Below are 16,187 nucleotides of genomic sequence, written 5' to 3' on the forward strand. Positions count from 1 at the left end.
GGCGCGGCCCAAAGAAGCAAGCATTGCAGACCTTTATGAAGTTCAAGTACCGCTCGATCCACACGGCAGAGTGGGCCGGCGAAGAGTCCCTTCCAGGATTTTGGATGCTGTTGGCGACCTCCCTCGACGCCATACAGTTCGGTACCAGTACCTCACTTTGAAAAGGAGGGGATGTCACGTGACACATCCCAACCCTATGTGTCCGTGGACAAGCTACACCACAACAGGGTTCAGTCAGTTCAATCAAGTCTAGATTAGCAGTGATCTGGCACTTTTGTGAGTCTATTCGTAGACCGTGCATGCCCAGTCACTTAGCATAGATGCATATCCTCCGGTTGCACACAACATGATCATCGGAATTCCCATCAGACTCCATTAGCATCAGTTAGGGGAATTTTTCAGTGCATTTAACCTATTTTCCTATTTATTGGTATTTTCACTTATTAATTTTAAGTGACTTTCCAACAAAAGTAGGTAGGGCAATTTTGCTAAGTTAATATATAAGCAAACCCAAGTTAGCACTTTCTGGCAGAAGAGGTAGCAGGAGCTTCCCGCTCAACAGGCAACTTCTCAGCAGTACCCCCTCAGACCATCCTTCGCGTTTTTGCATCTTCTCTCCTTGGCGTTTTTGCATCAACTCAGCAGCCCTGGCGTTTTCCTCCCTTGCATTCATCGCCATCAACCACAGTGCCCTAGCGTTAGCAGATGCTTGCAGATCAGCCCCATCCTCTGTGTTTCCCGCGACAGAATCACTTCAGCCCTTAGAGTTGTTGCAGCCAATTACTAATGCCAAGATCTCAGCCACAAAGCCCAGCTTTTTGGTTTTCTGACCCCCAAACTGCCTGGCGTTTTTGGCAAGAACAGGACAGCATCAGCGTTTTTAATTCTCAGCCCAAAACAGCAGCAGATCCTCGCAGTTTTCAGCCTATGACTCAGTAGCAGAACCATCCCAAGTTGGTTGCAGATGTTCCCCCATTTTCAGCCATAGAAACGCAGCCAAAACAGTCATTTTCAGCCACCGAAACAGTCTCTGAATTCAGCGATTAGAAGCCTACAGATTTCAGCCATCGAGTCGTCGTCATCATCACCGTCGTCATCATCACCGTCGTCATCACCGTCGTCGTCATCGGCATAGTCCAACTTGCATCTGTCCATTGCATACGCATTGTACACCTTTGTGCAATCAAAGAATAGACCACTCTCGCCGACGAGAGTGGGGCCTTCGGAGGAGGGTTTTACAACCTCTCGGGTGTCGTATCTCTTCTCTCTCCTTCTCTCAGTCTCATTCACTTGCACGCACAATCCACTCACTTTGTTCGTGATCATAGCACTCTCCATAAGATGGAAAGCTCTCTCTTTCCCTAAAGAACTAAAAGGAACCTTGAGCAATAAAGATCACTAATCTTGAGAAAATACAACATTCATTCCGCTGCACCTAACAATTTAAGGGTCCGTCACAAATTGATGACGTGAAATGGCCACCTGCGGACAGGCAGATGATGTGGCATGCTGTATGGCAGTTGTACGGACGCGCGAAATTCGCGTTGACATGCCACGTGGACTAGCAGTACGGATTTCCGCTTTTCACGCTGACATGCTGACGTGGCATACTGTACGGAATTTTGAAAATTACGCTGGCTGTTTTTGGTAGTTTTTGGAGCTAGTTACTTTTGGGACTCATTGCCTTTGAGTTTAACGGCCTTTGGGACTTTGCTTTTGGCATCCCTTGTAAGAATAAAAGGAGCCCAAGGGCCTCACTTTTCAGAGCATGTGGACGTAAAGAGCTGAGGACCCACGGGAGTTGTACTTTGCTCAAAGATTAATACAAAAAGAAATACCGAAGGGGGCGCCAGTCTTTGGGGGCCAATCTCTCTTGTCACGGACCATGCGGGCCGTGTCGACTCAATTGAACTTGTCTGAGAAGTGTTTTAAGTGAATCTGTAAGGTGCAGCGGCAGTGAATGTCGATAGTGCTCAGGATGGGTGCTCCGAACTTTGCTCAAGGGTTCCTTTTACTTATGGAAGGGAGAGCCTTCCGTTCTTAGAGAGAGAGTGCAAGTGCAATGAGCACAAACAATGTGAATGCTACTTTGAAGGAAAGTGCTGAGAGAGAGAGAGAGAGAGAGAGAGAGAGAGAGAGAGAGAGAGAGAGAGAGAGAGAGAGAGAGAGAGAGAGAGAGAGAGAGAGAGAGAGAGAGAGAGAGAGAGAGAGAGAGAGATACGACACCAAACGGGTTCTCAAACCCCCCCTAAGGACCCTCCTCTTTACGGCGAGAGAGGTCTATGCTATAGATTGCACAAATCTCGTACAATGGTCTAGATGCAATGGTCTTGCCGACGATGTCGACGACGAGGACGGGTTGAAATGCAAAAACGCTCTTGGGAGCTATTACGGCGTGGCCTAGAGCAGAGACAGCCGACGTGCACGAAGGAGCGCCTACGGCAGCCCCTCGTCTGGAACCCCATGGTTAGCACTCAGCGAGGCCACTTGGTTGGGAGTAGGCCTCATGTTTCTTGGGGTCCCATGGCAGCAGGTCCAGCGCGCTCTCTAGGTGACTGGCTAGAGTTCACAGGTTTGTCAGAGGAGGTGCAGGTTGTCCAGCTACAGGGCATGAGAGGGGTTCAGAGCATGTGTCAGGACATCTCAGAGTCAGTTCCAGCTGACTTGCTCACGCCTCTCGAGCCAGTAGCACCCCGGTGGATGGGAGCCTTCACACGACTGGAGGTTCTCATTTCAGTCAGGGCTTGCTCAGAGACTGTCCCAGCCCTGTTCTTCGAGCTTCAGGGTGGGGGACGACTACAGAGAGTTGCAGTAGAGGCCCCGCAGGTAGCAGAGTGTTGTTTCCAGAGGATCCGAGTTGTGGGCATCTGTGGGAGGACTTGCGTCATAGACCCTGACCCAGCAGCTCTTGAGACAGGACACTGGAGGCTATGGGCTTGGGAGTGCTGTCCACTGGCACGAGTACAGTGGGATCCTGGTGAGTGGCTATGGAGGGACCCATTCTCTTCTGCAGACCGCCTAGGAGTCCCTTTCTTTCAATACACTGTTCGGCTTGGACGTCATATACTTGCAGCACAGAGTGAGGCCCGCCCCGTTGCAGCACGTCATTGGCAGGAGGAGGGTCTCACAGTTGAGTTCTTGGCAGCTTTTTGGCAGAGGCTGTGGGACTCCAGACAGCCGAGGCGCGTCACCTTGTTCCAGTGGTTGGTTGCACACAGAGCCACAGCAGTAGGGAGCTGGCTTGTACATAGTGGTCTCTTGGCCGCATGTACAGCCTGTGACCAGTTGGTGGAGAGTCAGCGTCACTGTCTTTGGGACTGTCCCTCGGCCCAGCAGGTGTGGCTACGAGTTCTTCGGCTGATGCCTGCCCTCTCCACGGCTCGACAGTACACTTGGGGGGCAGCGGCTTGGTCCACCCTCACGGGCCCGGCACTTCAGTTTGAGCTATCTTCCACCAGCAGGATGATAGTGATACAGGGGGGTCGACCTACACTCCAGCCTGCTACAGACCTTACTCCACAGGAGTGGAGCAGTGAGAGAGCGGAGTGTTGGGAGCTCATCAGCGGCCTAGCTCTCTGGTTCATCTGGCGGGCCCGTTGTTTCCGCATCTTTGAGGCTCGCCTTGTACCACCAGCAGAGACTGTTCGTGACTTTTGGCTAGAGCTGATCCATACTCTCAGAGGACAGCTTGAGGGACTACAGGGCAGCTCCGACCGCATGCGGGAGCGCCGCGAGGCTTTCCTTCGACTCTGGCGCCCTGGGCCGTTCTACTCCATGGTCTAGGGGGTGCTCAGATGGCACTACTGTCCACCTGTGTGGCTTTTCCCTCCTCCCATCTCTTGATTTAGCCCCATTGTACATATGCTGTTTTTTCATTGGGAGAGTCTCCCCACCATGCTTGTTGTAGCCCTCTCTTGCAGAGGTGGATGTAGCCCTATGGGCAGTTTTCATTAACTAATAGAAGGATCTTTTTCTCAAAAAAAAAAAAAAAAGTGAAAAATGTATATTTTGGGAACAGGGGTTCTATGTTCTGGAAAATGCTCATGATGGGTAATGAATGTCATGCTAATGATCATGCTGTGTGCAATCAGAGGGTATGCAACTATTCTAAGTGCCTGGACATGCACGGCGTGCACACATGCTCACAAGGGTGCTAGAACACTTCCTAGTCTAACCTGAACCCTAGAACTGGGATAGCTTGTCCACATGCACATAGGGTTAGATGTGCACGTGACAGAATCTCTCTCTTGTGTCGCGATAGATTATAGACTTGGGGTGGCCAAGTTTGTTACAGTTTCTACTTGCTTTAGCCAAATTGATCCGAAGAGAGGTTATCATCATCGTATCCAAATTGCTCTTGGAGACGTCTACAAGACAACTTCCAGGACGACTTTTGAGTTTGCATGAATATTTGGTGATGCCATTTGGACATACGAATGCTCCGGCTACATTTATGCATTGGAGCTCGGCATGGCTCTGTTTGGTAGACAGAGTTGTAGTGGCCAACCAGGTGCTGTTGGCTACTATGTGGTACATCACGTCTTGCTGGATCTTCTCGAGCTCCTGTATCAGCCAGCTAGAGAGGCTGATAAGGAACTTTCTTTGGTTAGAGCGGGACACGCAGTTAGCCCGGGCCAAAGTAGCTTGGCAGGTCATCACCTTACCATGTTCTGAGGGGGGGTTGGGGATCATCAAGTTTCAATCCAACACAACACACGAGAGCCCTTCTTGGGAAGTTTGTGGTCAGGGGACTCCTTGCAGGAGAGGAGCCCTGGAAGGAGTTGTTGCTTCACTGGCTTCTAGCTCAAGTCCCTCATAGAGGAGGCCCTTGGAGCCCTTCCATTAGGTGGATCTTTACAGAGATGCGCAGAGTTGGTTTGAGCAGGAGGTTGGAGGATCGGTTTGCTGTAGGCTTGCTTAGGTCTCGGGAGCAGTTGAGGAGTGGCCTGGAGCAACATCAGCCCACTTGCACGGAGGAGCGCTTGAGACAGCCCCTTGTTTGGAACCCCATGGTTAGCACTCAAAGAGGCCACCTGGTTGGTAGTAGGCCTCATGTTTCTTGGGGTCCCATGGCAGAGGGTCCAGCCCGCACTCTCGGCGACTGGCTTCAATTTTCAGGTTTGTCCGCTTAGAGTATCCAGCTATGAGGCATGAGGGGTGCAGAGCATGTGCTAGGATATTACAGAGGCTTTACCAGCTGATTGGCTCACCCCTCTAGAGACAGCAACTCCTTGATGGATGGGGGCCTTCACACGACTGGAGGTCCTCATTGCATTTCGTGCTTGCTCGGAGTTCATACCTCCCACGTTCTTTGAGGTTTAGGGAGAGGGTCGCCTACACAGAGTCTCAATAGTGGCTCCACAGGTTGCAGAGTGTTGTTTCCAGAAGAATCGAGTAGCGTGCATCTCTGGGAGGACTTGTGTCATAGATCTTGACCCAACAGATTGTGAGACAGGCCATTGGCGGCTTTGGGTGTGGGAGAGTTGGCTGTTGACACGAGTACGATGGGACCCTGGAGAGTGGTTTTGGAGAGACCCCTTCTCTTAGCCGATCACCTTGGGATCCCCTTCTTTCAGTACACAGTTTGACTGGGGCACCACATACTGGCAGCACACAAAGGCTTGTCCTGCTGTAGCACCTCATTGGCAGGAGGAGGGTCTTACAGCTGAGTTCTTGTCAGGTTTTTGGGAGCGGTTGTGGGACTCCAGACAACAAAGGAGAGTCACTTTGTTCCAGTGGCTAGCTGCACACAGAGCTGTCTGTGGGACTGTCCCATGGCACAACAGGTTTGGCTTCGGGTTCTTCGGCTGATGCGAGCTCTTTCCACAGCGCGACACTACACTTGGGGTGCTGTAGCGTGGTTCACCCTCACGAGCCCTCCGCTCCATTTTGAGCTAGCCTCCACCAGCAGGATGATGGTGATCCAGGGGGGGGTTGACCTACACTTCAGCTTGCCACAGAGCTTACCCCCTTAGGAGTGGTGCAGTGAGAGAGGTATGTTGGGAGCTCGTCTGTGGCGTGACATTGGTTCATTTGGCGGTCCCGTTGCTTCCGCATCTTCGAGGCTTGTCCTGTCCCACGGGCAGAGACTGTTCGTGACTTTTGGTTGGAGCTGATCCACACTCTCAAGGGTTAGTTCGAGAGACTTCAGGGCAGTTTCGATTGCATGTGGGAGCATAGAGAGGCTTTTGTGCGCTCTGATGCCGAGGGCCTTTCTTCACCATGGTCTAGGGTGTGCCCAGATGGCACTACCGTCCACCTGTGTGTGGTTCTTTCCTCCTCCCATTTTGTGATTTAGCTCATTGTACATATTTTGTTTACTCACTGGGAGAGTCTCCCCATGCTTTTGATGTAGCCCTCTCTAGTAGAGGTGGTTTGTAGCCCTATAGTGGGCTGTTTTATTAACTAATGGAAGGATCTTTTTCTTGGAAAAAAAAAAAACCATGCAGAAGCTCAGGTTGTAAACATTTGTATTGATGTATTCTTTTACGATGTATTTATTCTCTTATAAGTGTTGTGGTGGGTTTGCATGGGAATATGTGCCCCCCAGCCCACCAGCCCCTATTGGGTAGTGACATAGTTACCCGGAACGGGAAATCGGAACGGGGAACAGGGAATGCCAACAAGCATGGAATGCCATTCCTTGTTACGGATACTCACGTCTGAAACATAGAACGGGGATTCGGAACGGGAAGTTGGAATGGAAACGGGGAATGGAGACCTGAAAATGGCCATTCCTGTAATTATGGGTATTGATGTCTTTAGTGGGGATGTCATTATATCCTGTGCTATATATGATGGAGTTGATTGTTATATTGTTTTACGACAGCTATGACAGGTATAAGACTAGCACTTTCCTTTAAAGATAAATCTGGGCTTTTTCTGGATTCGTTTAGGTGGAAAGGTAGTGTAAGGGTTGTGCTGGTAATGAAGGGCCTTGGAGGTGTTGGTTTCCAAATATACAGTTTTAATAGTCTGATTGGACTTTTAGCTACTCAGTCTTGACAGCTTGCTCTTTTTGGCCACTTTCAGAGGTGTGAAGCTGCCCTCTCGCCGCCCTGCTCTTGTTTGCGAAAGCTGCCTTTACACTGAGGAGGGTGACGGTCGTGTGCGTGGATTTCATGTACTGGATCCTCGTGGCCTCCTCGATTTTATAGGGGTGTTTCATGAAAAAAGGGACAACGGCCCTTTTATTCAGTCTGCTGACAACAGCACCATCCCAGTAAGTCTTCAGTTTGCATTATATTTTCTGGGAGGGGCTTTTAGACAGAAACTAATCCTACAGTTTTTTTTTGAATTTTTTTTGCTTGAATTTATATCAAGCTAATGATAGCTTTGTTCTCCATTCATGGGCTGTGTTCCTGGGTGCCCTTGTTACCCTTGTTGTCTCAAAGGCTCTTTGAAAGCATGGTGAACTGACAATGAAAATTTAACACAGGTTATAATTACAATAATGCAAGTGAAAAGAGGAGAATTTGAGAAGAATTTGATTTTAATGTAACTAGCAAGAAATCCACCAGAGCCACAGAAGAAGTTTACCAATCTACAAATTCTTGCCTAGTGGCCTAATTTTTGAAGTTCTTTATTTCAAATGAAGTAACCATTTGGCCTCAATAGAAAATGGCTGGGTGCAGCTCATTATTGGAGCCTGGACCCTATCTACTCGTTGGCTCCTTAAAACAATTGCTGCAAGAGTATTTTACGCAGAAATTCTCTGGTTGATACCTTTTCCGGCTCTCTGCATGGCTGATTCCCTTCCCCTTTAATAGAAGGCAGGGTATTATCGAATGGGAGTTTTGTTTCTGCACGTTTCCTGAGCAGAGTGACTTTTAATCTCCTCTTTCAGGCCTTGTGGCTTGGCTTTGAATCTTCCATGTCAGCATCCTCCTCTTTGAGGCATCCCTCTTTCTCAACATCCTTTCTTTCCTGTCTGGTAGGGCTGCTCTTGGCTTGTTTTTTGCCTCAAACACCAGGAAACAGTGCCCTCAGTTGGCCATGACCCTCCCTTAAACCCTGGTCCCTTCCCTGACCAGCACTTGCCTAGCTGTCACTACTGATAAGGTCCTCGCAAAAATGGTGAAGTTGCCTATTTGATAAAGCAGTTGAACTGAGGGATATAGAGCGAACCAAATGTCAAAGTGACTACTTAGATAATCAACAGAGTTGCTAATGTAGCAATCCACAACAAGAAGCGGATCCAAAGAAAGGAACTATTTTACCGCTTGTGTCAGTGTCACGTGCGGATTGCACTTGAGCCATGTGGACAAGCTACCGGGGGGGGGGGGGGGAGGAGAAGAAGAAGAGAATTTTTACGTCGTAGGAAACTATGCCGAGAAATGAAATGAAATGAAATATTAACGTCTTCAAAAGGCCAAAATGATGTATGAGGCCAAAAGGTTACATGTGGTGAATCTAATACCAGGTCTGGGTACAGAAAGTACAAAGAACTGAAAAGAAAATAGTGGGTAGGGGTGGGGTGCAAGCTGACACAAGGGGAATACAAAGGGTGAGCTGATACAATGGAGCTCGCTGACAGTCGAGGCATCATAACATATACATCAGTATCCAAAAGGCTATATAGACTCGATGTCCTCCAAGGTAGGCACTCTGTCAAGACGGCTCCTATGTTGCGCCAGTATTGTATGGATCCTTTGTCGCAGTCTGCGTCGATGTCGAGAGGGCCCCCTCATCCGTGGGCGACGGGACCGCCCCAACTCTATTGCCCGATCAAATAGTATGCCTTTGGTGTTGTTATGTTCTTGGGACTGCTCGAACTCCTCTATCTGTGACTGAAAGAAATCTGTAATCTTCCGCTGTTGCTGGATCTCTCTCATTGTGCCCCTCTTCAAGAGGTCGTCTCGAATCTCCAGTAAGTATAATCCGAGGCATCGCTGATCCTGGTATCTTATGACTCTAGAAACTAGCCAAAACTCTCTTTGAATAGACAGTGAAAGCGGCCTCGTATCTCATAGTATATTGGGCAATGACATATGTAATGTAGCTGTCTCTGGCTCTATCTGGCACACCCGACAAATCCTGGACTCAGCGGGTACTCCTCTAAATCTGGCTTTCTCGATCTCTAGCTGATGTGAGGATGTGCGTATCTGACCAATAGCACATCGTATCTCGTGGGATAGATGAGTGTCCATGTATCCTGGTCTGATCACAAAACCATCCTCCGTGAGTTGGAGAAGATGCTCAAGTCATCTTCGTACCTAGCTTATGTGTAGGTTATATCCATGTCCTCTTTGTATCCATTTGAATCAAGTCTTGTTTGATGAGCTTGGTAATCTCTGCCCTAGTGAGGGAGATGGAGGGTGCATCTAGAGGGTACTGAAATGGGGGTAGCCGATTTATACTAAAGCCATGTAATTGAAACCAAGATGCCATCTCTGTATACCAACATGATCTATCTCCCTGTAATGCCAGCTGTCGCGAAGACTCTAGTGCTAATCGAGCATATCTGTCTGTAGGGAGAGTCCAAGTGCTATGCATAAATTAAACTAATCGAGTGAGTGCCTCCACTACCATTGGAGGAGCAACGAGCTTCGCCCTAATAATGTCATGTGGTAATGAGGCCTTGGCCCTAATCATCCGGGAAATCATAGACACCAAGGTCTTCTCCATACATCTCCATCCATCAGTACTGCCAGCTCTGCTATGATTATCAACTGAGGGGCCACATATCTCCACTCCGTACAGCATGGCCGAAGTGACCAAAGTGTCAAAGAGCCAAAGCTTTGTCGGAGGTTCCTGGGATTGAACCCGCGAACATATCCTCTCAAGTGTCCCCAATGTTGCATAGGCTTTGGTCAATCGCGTATCTGCTGCACGCCTCAGGGAAAATACTGGACCACTGAAAACCGCCCCAAGATAAGTGTATGTATCTGCATACTCCACAATCTCTTGACCATATGCGAAAGTGGGGGCGGACCTCCTTACCCACTGCGCCGTGGTGTTAAACACCATTACCTTGGTCTTACCATGGATCACAGACAATCCAATGTCCCGTGCAAATACATGCAATGCATCCAAATGACGCTGCATCCCCTCTGGAGAATCTGAGATCAACACAATATCATCAGCATATAATAGCAATGGAATCCATGTCCCTGCAAGTTGAGCACCTCTATCACCCTCTGCCTGTACATAATCTGAAAACTCTACATATACCACAAACAGAGTCAGAGATAGGGGACAACCTTGCTTCACCCCAATGGTGGAGTGAACCATGTCGGACATGCCTTGAGTAGTGCGTACCTGTCCTACCACTGTCCTGTATAAAGCTAAGATCCCCCAGATCAGCTCTATGGGCACCCCCATGTCTTGCAATCTGCGTATGAGTCTGGCTCGTGGCACTGTATCAAAGGCTTTGCAGAAATCCACAAAGCTACAATATATCCTCCTGCCATGGTGTCTACCCTCCTCAATAATGGCTCTGAGTGTCAAAATCTAGTCGAGCGAGAGAGAGAGAGAAAGAAAGAAAGAAAGAAAGATTTTTAACGTCTATGTTAGGCCGAAATCGGCCTATGAGACAAATCAAATGTACATGGTGTGTATGTCATCCGTCTATCGGAAAGACAAATGAAACAAAAACTGATACAAAACTGAACTGAGTGTAGGTAGTGGGGTATTTGAGGAGGGATGGAGCTCTATCTCTAGGGGTATATGCATGTCTATATGCTCAAGGTAGTACAATCATGAGAATGCATCAAGCTATCTAGCTCCATCTTGTACTAATGGGGGGATGTAAGATGTGGTACATGGGCGGGTCTGGTGCCAAGGCTGCTCGGATGAAAGCTGTTGGGTCGGCCCTCATCCGGGCCACTCGCTCCTCAGTGGCACGGCGCTCCCGGGCTCGGATCTCCTCGATCTGTCGGTGGTGGGAGCTCGCGCCCCTGTAGCCTGTGACTCGTGGTCGTCGTCTAGCTCGGCTCACCTCCGCCTGTGGGAGTGTCACTCCCCTCTGAGTGTCTGGTGGGGGAGGGGCGGTAATCCTCTGAAAGAAGTCTGTGAGCTGCGACTGTCTCCCCTCTGTCTGTGTAGCTGTGTGTGGCTGTAGTAGTGTGTCCCGATGGCTCTGTATCTCTAGTAAGAACCGTCCGAGCTGTCTCTGATCTCGAGAGTCCATGATCTCTCGGAGAGTGGGCTGTCCTCTGAATAGGGCCTCATACCTTCCTCTGATCTCAGTGTATGCTCTGCATCTACATACAAAGTGCTCCTCACTCTCCACCTCCTCTGTGCAGGCTCGGCAGACGCGCTCCTCCCTGGGAACACCAGTATGTCTCCCGATCTCAATCTCTAACCTGTGTGAAGCCACTCTCAGCTGACCAATCGCCACCCGTGAGCTATGTGGCATATATGTGTCCATGTAGCGTGGTCTCTGTATGAACCCCCCGGACAATATGGTGAGAAACTGGTCTCTGTAATCTGACATCCTCGTCCCCAAGCCAGGTGACTCCCAGACTCTCCTAGTGTATAGCTGCCACAGATCCTGTCTCAGTACCAAGTTCCTCTCACTGCGAGAGAGGTGAACATATGGTGAGTGGGGGTCGTACTGGAATGGTGGTAGGCTCTCCATGTCAAGACCGTGTCCCTCAAACCATGCTCTGACCTGTGAGTACCATGCTCTCTCATGCCCACTCTCTGATAGCTATATAGCTGCCTCAAATGCTCTACGAGTAAGTCTGTCAGGAGGTAGCTCTCTCATCCTCTGGATGAAGCAGACTGTCTGGAATAGTGCCTCTACCACCATTGGTGGTGTGGCGAGCTCGGCTCTAATAATGTCATGTGGCACTGTCTTCTTGCTGCGGAGCAAGTGTGAGATCATACATACCTGTGGCCTCTCAAGCTGTGTCCACTGGTCAGCTGTCAATCCTGGTGCCCATACTGCCGCCGAGTACATCAAGGCCGGGGTGACTAAGGTGTCGAAAAGCCACCCCTTCGTGCGGGGTTCCTGAAAGTGTGCCTGGTGGCATCTCCGCTCTAGCATGGCCAGAGCTACATATCCTCGGGTGAGCCTGTCAGCAGCAGCCTGCCTCATAGTGAAGGGTCCTGGTAGGTTGGTGAATGTGATGCCAAGGTAGACATAGGAGGTGACTACATCAACCTTTCCTCCTGCTGCTGTGAAGGTGGCAGCGCTCCTCACTGCACTGGATGTGTGAAAGATCATAACCTTGGTTTTGCCAAGGTTCACAGTCAACCCCTTGTGTGTGCTGAATTCGTCCAAGGCCTCAAGATGGCGTTGCAAGCCCTCGGGTGACTCTGAAATCAACACAATATCATCAGCATATAACATGATGTGGACCGGAGTACCTGCCAAGTCGCTCCCCTCTCCCCCTGCTCGCAGTATGTAGTCGGAGATCTCGTCGATGTAGAGCCCAAAGAGTGTCGGGGAGAGTGGGCATCCTTGCTTAACACCAATGGTGCTAGCAATGGTCTCTGAAAAACCGCCTAGGCAACGAACTCGACCCGTCACCTTCTCGTAGAGAGCATATATGGCCCAAATCATCTCTGTTGGTACCCCAATGCTGTGAAGGCGCTGGAAGAGTCTCTCGCGTGGGACTGTGTCAAAGGCCTTGCGGAAATCCACAAAGCAGCAGTAAAGCCTCTTCTTCCGCGCCTTTGCCCCATCAATGAGGCAGCGCAGAACGAAGATGTGATCAGTGGTGGAGAAAGCTCGTCTGAAACCTGCCTGGCCTGGAGCTCGTAAACCCTCGATCTCTACGTAGCAGCTGAGCTGTGCCTCAAGTACTGCTCCATATAGCTTGGCCATCGTGTGGCCAATCATGATAGTCCTGTAGTTCCCTGGATCCAGGGTGTCGCCAGATTTGTGGATAGGCACTATGGTGTGCTGTGTCCACTCCTCTGGGAAGCCCTCCCCTATAGCCCGGTTGAAGACATGTGCAATCAACGGGGCTATAGTGGAGGCCGCATAAATGATGTGCTCACTCTGTAATCCAGTATGGTCAGCTGATCGTCTGTGCTGCATGCGGCGTATGGCCCTCTCTACCATCTGTGCTGTAAAGAAGGAGGAGCACGTGGGGCGTGGCTCGTGTGGCTGTGGGATAGGAGGCTGTCCTGGCACCTCGTAAAGTCGCTCTGCATAATCATGCCATATCTGTGGATCCTCAATAGCTGTAGTCGGACGTGGCTCGCGCAGGGTGCGCCATGCTGTCGCGCTATCCATGCTCATGAATAGGCGGTATAGCTCAAGCTCCTGTGCCTCTTCGAATGCTCGCCGCTTTTGGCGTGTCAGCGTCTTCATATGCCGTCTGGCCTCTCTCTCTGTGATCTCTCCTAAGGCTCGCTGTGCGCGGAGGCGTCGGTATAGCTCTCTGCACTCATCATCATACCAGCGGTTCTGAGGCATAGTCCCGGGGGGGGGAGTGCATCCTGTGTGAGTGGTGTGTGGAAAGGAGCTAATAGCTGAAGTGTGGAGAACGGAAGAGATATGTGATGTGAGAACTGAGAGTGGTGTGGATGGGTGGAGGAGGCATAGGCCATGCTCGACCTCGGCCGAGTAAAGAGAGGCTAGCTCATGTGTGAAATGGATGGTGGTGTGTGGAGTGTGTGCTGTGGAGCTGTGTGGGATGGTATCTCCGGTGATGGAGAAAGAGAGGTATGTGTGGTCGGCTCCGATGGGTATGGGTGGAATGGTGAAGGATGTGATAAGGTGTGTAGCCTCCCTGGGTCCCAGAATATAGTCGACTGTACTCCCCCCTCCCTCTGCAACTCCATGTGGCATACAAGTCAGGCCCCCTGAGGTGGGCCACTGGACCATCCCGTTATAAATAACGAGACGGTGCTGGGAGCCAAGTCGAAGTAGATGTCGTCCGTAGGCTGTGACTGGTGCTCTGTCTGCTGTATCTCTCATAGTAGCCTCCTCATCTAGAGTGTGTAGTGCCTTTGGGTCCTCGTGGTCATATGCCTCACACTGCTCACTGCGCGTACGAGCATTGAAGTCTCCCATAAGGAAGACTTCACCCAGTGTGGAGTACTCCATAATCTCCTCCGTGAGGCATGTGTACGGTGACTCCTGCTCAATAGGGGCGAATCTGGAGCCTGTGGGAGCAAAGTAGCAAAGGGCAATGTAGACGATCCTGTCTCGTGAGAGCTCGAGGCGAATCCACATGTAGCGGGCCTGTGGGTCCCGGGCAACAATCTGTAGTCTACTGTGAAGCCCCTGTCTAAAGAGTATGGCCACTCCTCCTGAGCCACGAGTGGTGTGCTGGCGCATACACCCCCGATGTAGAGACTCCCACTGGAATCCATGTATCCGTGGTAGCCCTCTCTCTGGGCTCTCGTGTGTCTCTGTAAGTAGAATGATGTCTCGACCTCTCATCACCTCCTCAAGTCTCTCTGGGTGTGTCCATAGGTCTCCATTGCAATTCCAAACCGTGACATGAATCTCCTCGTGTGTCCCACAGGCCGCGAGAGAGAGAGAGAGAGAGAGAGAGAGAGAGAGAGAGAGAGAGAGAGAGAGAGAGAGAGAGAGAGAGAGAGAGAGAGAGAGAGAGAGAGAGAGAGAGAGAGAGAGAGAGAGAGAGAGAGGTGTAGCGGAAATGAATGTTGAACTTTGCTCAAGGTTCCTTTTTACTTATGGAAGGGAGAGCCTTACGTGCCTTTAGTGATATAGTGCAATGGACACAAACAAAGCGAATGGACACTGTGCGTGAAGGTGCATGAGATTGAGAGATAGAGAGAGAAGAGAACGACACCAGAATGTTGTCAAACCCTCCTCCGAAGGCCCCACTCTCTATGGCGAGGGCAGTCTACTTATGATTGCACAAATCTCTACAGTGCTTGGACTTGCTGATGATGTCGACGACGATGAGGACGACGACGAGACGCACTGAAACTGAAATGCTGAGGGCTGCAAATCTTTATCTGCTGAATTTTGACTCTATGTCGATGACGATGTTGATGGCGACGATGCGACGACGACGCGCTGAAAACGAAGATGCTGAAATCTGCGTTTTCCAGGCTGAATCTGCAAACTGCGCTGGATCTGACCGTGTGGCAAGGATCTGCTGCGGGAAGGTGAGGTCTGCGAGGTTCGGGACTTGTTCTGCAATGTCTAAGGGCTGAAAACTGAAAACGCTGATGCTTCTTGGTGTTCCGTCGCAGTGAAACTACAAAATGCTATGTTGATGCAAAAACTCTAGGGCTGAAATTGGTCCTGCTGTGCTGCCGGTTGTCCTGCAAATGCAAAACGCTAGGCTTCTTGATGGGTCTTGCTGCTACTGGGGCTGATCTGCTGTGCAACAATCGCTAGGCTGCGTGTGGATGAAAACGCTAGGTCCTTGCAGATGCCAAAACGCTAGCTCTTCTAATGTGGGGGGTCTTGCTGAGAAGTTGCCTGTTGAGCAAGGTGCTCTTGCTACCTCTTCTGCCAGAAAGTGCTAGCGCTAGGTTTGCTTATATACAAACTTAGTAAAATTCCCCTACCTACTTTCCAACAAAAGTCACTTAAAAATAATGAGTGAAAATGGTCAAAAATAGGGAAAATAGCTCTCTGCACTGTAAAAATGCCACGATGGGAACTAACTGGAATCTGATGGTCATGCTGTGTGCAACGAGAGGATATGCATCTAATCTAAGTGTCTGGACATGCACGGTCTGCGAACAGACTCACAAAAGTGCCAGATCACTTCCTATTCTAGACTGACTTGACTGAACGGAACTCTGATCATGCTGTAGCTTGTCCACGGACACATAGGGTTGGATGTGTCACGTGACATCCCCTCCTTTTCAAAGTGAGGTACTGGCACCGAACTGTATAGCGTCGAGGGAGATTGCCAATAGCACCTAGAATCTTGGAAGGGACTCTTCGCCAGCCCACTCTGATGTGTGGGTCGTGTGGTACTTGAACTTCATAAAGGTCTGCAACGCTTGCTTCTTTGGGCCGCGCCGAAAGAGACACAGTCTCCTGTGGCTCCTTCGATGCTTCAACTTCGTCTAGAGTCATGCTTCTTCCGTCTTCAAGAATCTCCATGGTTGAAAATTCCTGAAACCACTTCTAACAGAAAAACATGAACATACCTATTCCATGTAAAGTGACTGGAAAAATTCTCGTCTTCTCTAAAGATTGTGCATGCATTGTAGATGAACAAATAGACGGAGTGCCAACCCTTTCACCACACACACGCAAACAATGAGTGAATCTTGTGTTTCTGATCTAAATC

The 16,187-nt window shown here is 49.9% G+C and overlaps 1 protein-coding gene across 1 annotated transcript in view; it reads left to right on the top strand.

The window, feature by feature from the left end:
* Nucleotides 1-16,187, top strand: part of LOC147447413 (glutamate NMDA receptor subunit epsilon-1, putative (DUF3598)) — an 81,538-nt gene that overhangs the window by 46,971 nt on the left and 18,380 nt on the right. Inside the window, exon 5 of the mRNA XM_086523219.1 lies at nucleotides 7,033-7,222. Coding sequence (XP_086379345.1) covers nucleotides 7,033-7,222 — 190 coding nt within the window. The remainder of the gene's footprint in view (nucleotides 1-7,032; nucleotides 7,223-16,187) is intronic.

The sequence above is a fragment of the Adiantum capillus-veneris genome, chromosome 11 (assembly GCF_014529385.1).
Source record: "Adiantum capillus-veneris isolate H3 chromosome 11, ASM1452938v2, whole genome shotgun sequence".
Lineage (NCBI taxonomy): Eukaryota > Viridiplantae > Streptophyta > Polypodiopsida > Polypodiales > Pteridaceae > Adiantum > Adiantum capillus-veneris.